This window comes from Gastrolobium bilobum, unplaced genomic scaffold, assembly GCF_033153095.1.
Source record: "Gastrolobium bilobum isolate Gb01-03AN ecotype WA unplaced genomic scaffold, APGP_CSIRO_Gbil_v1 utg10696, whole genome shotgun sequence".
Classification (NCBI taxonomy): Eukaryota; Viridiplantae; Streptophyta; class Magnoliopsida; order Fabales; family Fabaceae; genus Gastrolobium; species Gastrolobium bilobum.
The window spans coordinates 511982-515650 of NW_026899284.1; the positions used below are offsets into that span (position 1 = coordinate 511982).

A 3669-nucleotide genomic window follows, 5' to 3' on the forward strand; every position below is an offset into this window, starting at 1 on the left:
AAGCAACCTCATTTGGCATTATTATTCTATTACTTTTGCTTAGTGTCTCTTTTCACTAGAAGAACTGATATATGATGAGGAAAAAACAACCATCAGCCTAACAGTCTAATACTTGTCACAGCTACAAACACACATGATCCGTTGGTAAAACAAAATATTGAACAGTTTTATTCAGTAATCTCAGAATTCAAGAAGCGAATTATGCTTCCTGATTTTATTAGGTTGAAATTTCAAAGAAATTTGCTGCCACTTACGAATACAATCTGATGGAAAACAAAAAATTACCATCACTTACATATGCAACCTGATGGAAAACAACAAGTTGCCATCATCACTCGCATATGCATTATGTTAAAATAATAATATCAAAATCAAAGTTAAACCTTCCAGAGAGTACGAAGTTCAAGACTTCTCATTGCAGCACTATGACTGGAATCATTCTCTCTCTCCCCAGAAGTCTCTAATGAGTAGACATCCCAACCACCATCCCTCCAATATGTGGAATAAACAACTGGGACATGTTGTACTCTCCAGTATTCTTCTCCTCCATTTGGACGCAGTGTCTTAATCAATTCTTCAGGCATATCAAAAAACTCAATTTTTTTTAGTTTACTTAGGTGTTCAATGCCTAATGGTACCTGCTTGAATGAATCACAGCGCTGGATGATGAGCTTCTTAAGACCAGGCATTGCTCCTTCCTCCATTATCATAGATTTCAGCCCATCTAAATCATCAAGGCCTAACACCTTCAGACTTGGAAACCCCTTTGCCTTGAAATGCAATGTCTCACCAACATACACCTGAAGAAACTCAAGATGTCTTAGATTTGGCAAATCTTGAAGATGCACCAGAGGATCCTCCTTTAACCTGCTCCATTTAAGAAACACTCGGGCCAAGTTCTTGAGAGAACTTATCCAATGGGGCAGCTTCTCTAAACGTCCACTCAAGTATAACCTCTGAAGATACTGAGGAGGCCTTGAAATGTTGTGTATATCAATTATCTCATCATCTTCAATTGCAGTTATAGACAGTGATCTGAGATTGATCATCTTCTCAATGGATGAACACAAAGCAGCACAATCTTCTTGCTTCATCTTTCTAATTCCCAGCCTCCTAAGTTGAGTGAGTCTTCCAAGCTCAATCATCAAGGCTTTACTTCCTTGGTCTGCCTCTATAAAACATAGCTTTTGCAAAGATTGCATATGTCCTATTGGGGCAGCCACCTTGAAGCCATACTTTGAGTGGAAATAAGCATAGGATTCAACTTCATAACGATACACCAGAAGATGGCGTAATTTGGTTAGCTCCACAATTTCAGCTGGCAATTCAGTGACACAGGAGTGTTTAAGATCCAATGTCTCCAGGTGCCGCAGCTTCTTAATGGAACCTGGAATGTTCTTCACCTTTGTGTTCTTCAAACTTAGATACTGCAGAAGATAAAGATTGACAATTTCAGCAGGAAAAACCTCCAAAGGTGCATCCTGCAAATCTAACACCGTGAGTAACTTAAAACCAGTGGAACATAATGTAGGTATAGAGAAATGGTCAAGTGAATCTGATAAGGCAAACACTAGCAGAGAACGAAGTTGGAATGTTGTCCTATTTTGTTGCACGTTTTGTAATGTGTTTATGACTGATAGGCGTCGAACTCTCTCTGGCCAGATTATGTCTTGTTCTTTGGCTATTGTTGCAAAGTTTTGTTCCTTTGACTTCAAAGTCACAATCTCCCTTAGAAGATCATGCATGCGACAAGTCTTCATCCTGCCATCACTGGTTTTTGTTGTCACTTGCAGCAAACTTCTGTCCAGGAGCTCCTTGAGGTAACTATCTGCAACTTCCTCCAGTGTCTTTCCATCTTCTCCTTTGACAAACCCTTCAGCTATCCATAAGCGAATCAATCTCATATGCTCAATAGCATGAAATTCGGGGAAGATGCTTAGGTACAACAAACAGGATTTAAGATAGTAAGGTAACTCATTGAAACTCAAGGAAAGAACTTTCTTCATATCCTCCAATTTGTCATTGCCTTCAATTTCAGAACCAAAACTTCTGCATACCATTTGCCACTCTTCTATGTTTGTCCTGTCTCTTGTAGCCAAAGCACCACTGATTGCCACAATTGCCAGTGGCAACCCCCCACACAGTTTCAAGATACTTCTGCATACTTCTTCCAGATGAGGAGGACATGAGTTGCCCTGAAATGTCTTCCTACAGAAAAGAGACCAAGCTTCTTGCTCAGGTAAGAATTCAAGGTTGAATTGCTTACCGAATTCAGCACATGAAGACAAGGCAACATCTTTCTTGCGTGTGGTAAGCATTACTCTGCTGCCACGGTTGTTATTAGGCAAAGCAAGTTTGACAGAATCCCAAACATTCACATGCCATACATCATCAAGCACAATGAGGTACCTGCTTTGCTGAAGCAAGTTCTTGATCACTTCTTTTAGCTTGTTACTTTTCATTTGTCCAACTGCTTCAGGAGCTGGTTTGCCAATCGCATTATGGAGCTGTTGAACAAGGTCCTTCAGGAGCTCTTCTATCTTGAAAGATTGAGAAACATTAACCCAAGCATGAATCCTGAAACGCTTCTTCACTTTTGGATCATCATAGACTTGTTTTGCCAATGTTGTTTTCCCCAACCCTCCCATTCCATAAATTGGAATTACTGCACGACCTGCTTCATCTTTGAAAAGCAAATCACTCAGCTGCTTCTTGGGTTTGTCAATACCAACTAGATCAGCTTCCTCTAGCAGAAGCGCATCTCCTTGGCTTTCAAGCCTTGGTGACAACTTTTGACTCGAACTTGAACCTCTCCCATACATGCTGGGACGTCCCTTTGAGATAATTTCCACTTTGGATTTGATACCTTGTATATCTGTAGCAATCCGGTGCCTAGCTTTCATGGTCTTTAAGGAAGAAGCAAACTTATGAAAAGAAGAATTGTTGCCTTGGCCATGTTGATCAACAAGGCAAAGGTTGAATTCATCTATAGCATCTTCCATGTCATGAGCAATATCTCTCACTCGTTTAACCCATGCTTTGAGTTCAGGGTCTTTGTCTTCCAGAGCATCAGCCATCCTTAAGATGGCCTTGTGGCGTTCAAGTTCATCTTTGATGTACTGAACATCTTCACGAACCCCCCTTAGCAGATTCACTTCTTCTTGAAGTAAGGATGTCAGCTTGTCCAATAAAAACGATACTGGACTATCTGCCATCTTCTTTTTACTTCTTTAGGGAATAGTTGCAAGAACTTGATAATGAGAGATTTCTGGTTTTTGTTTTTATTTTGATAGGAATAGTTGCAAGGTTTTGATGAATAGATTTCTGAATTACTTTCTGGTCTTATATTAGCTATGTTCATGATTACTTGTCTGAATTAATATTCCCTGGAATGTGCTCTTTGTAACTTGTAAGCGCCGCCAAGGAAATAGTCAACTGCCATTATTTTATTTTAAGTCCATTTGCTTCCAGGTCACAAACTACTATCTTAAAACCATGTCCTTTCACGATGAAAAAGATGTTAGATAGTATTTCACATAACAAAAAAAGAAAAGGTGACTAGCAAACTTTTATGAAATTAACAAGTCAAAATTTTCATAAAAAAAAATATCCATTCGTATATCCAACGCGGCTTAAGTTTATAAAAAAAAAATTGTGGTTGCAAATCAC

General features: G+C 39.2%; 1 protein-coding gene across 1 annotated transcript; it reads right to left on the minus strand.

The window, feature by feature from the left end:
* Positions 1-233: 233 nt before the first annotated feature.
* On the minus strand, positions 234-3215 carry LOC133289210 (disease resistance protein RPM1-like). Its single transcript, XM_061487101.1, has one exon. It carries the CDS (start codon positions 3213-3215, stop codon positions 378-380), a length of 2838 nt encoding a protein of 945 aa, XP_061343085.1. The 3' UTR covers positions 234-377.
* Positions 3216-3669: the final 454 nt, after the last annotated feature.

Excerpts from the sequence above, each read along its gene's own strand:
- LOC133289210 (XM_061487101.1), bottom strand. The coding sequence starts at position 3,215 with ATGGCAGATAGTCCAGTATCGTTTTTATTGGACAAGCTGACATCCTTA.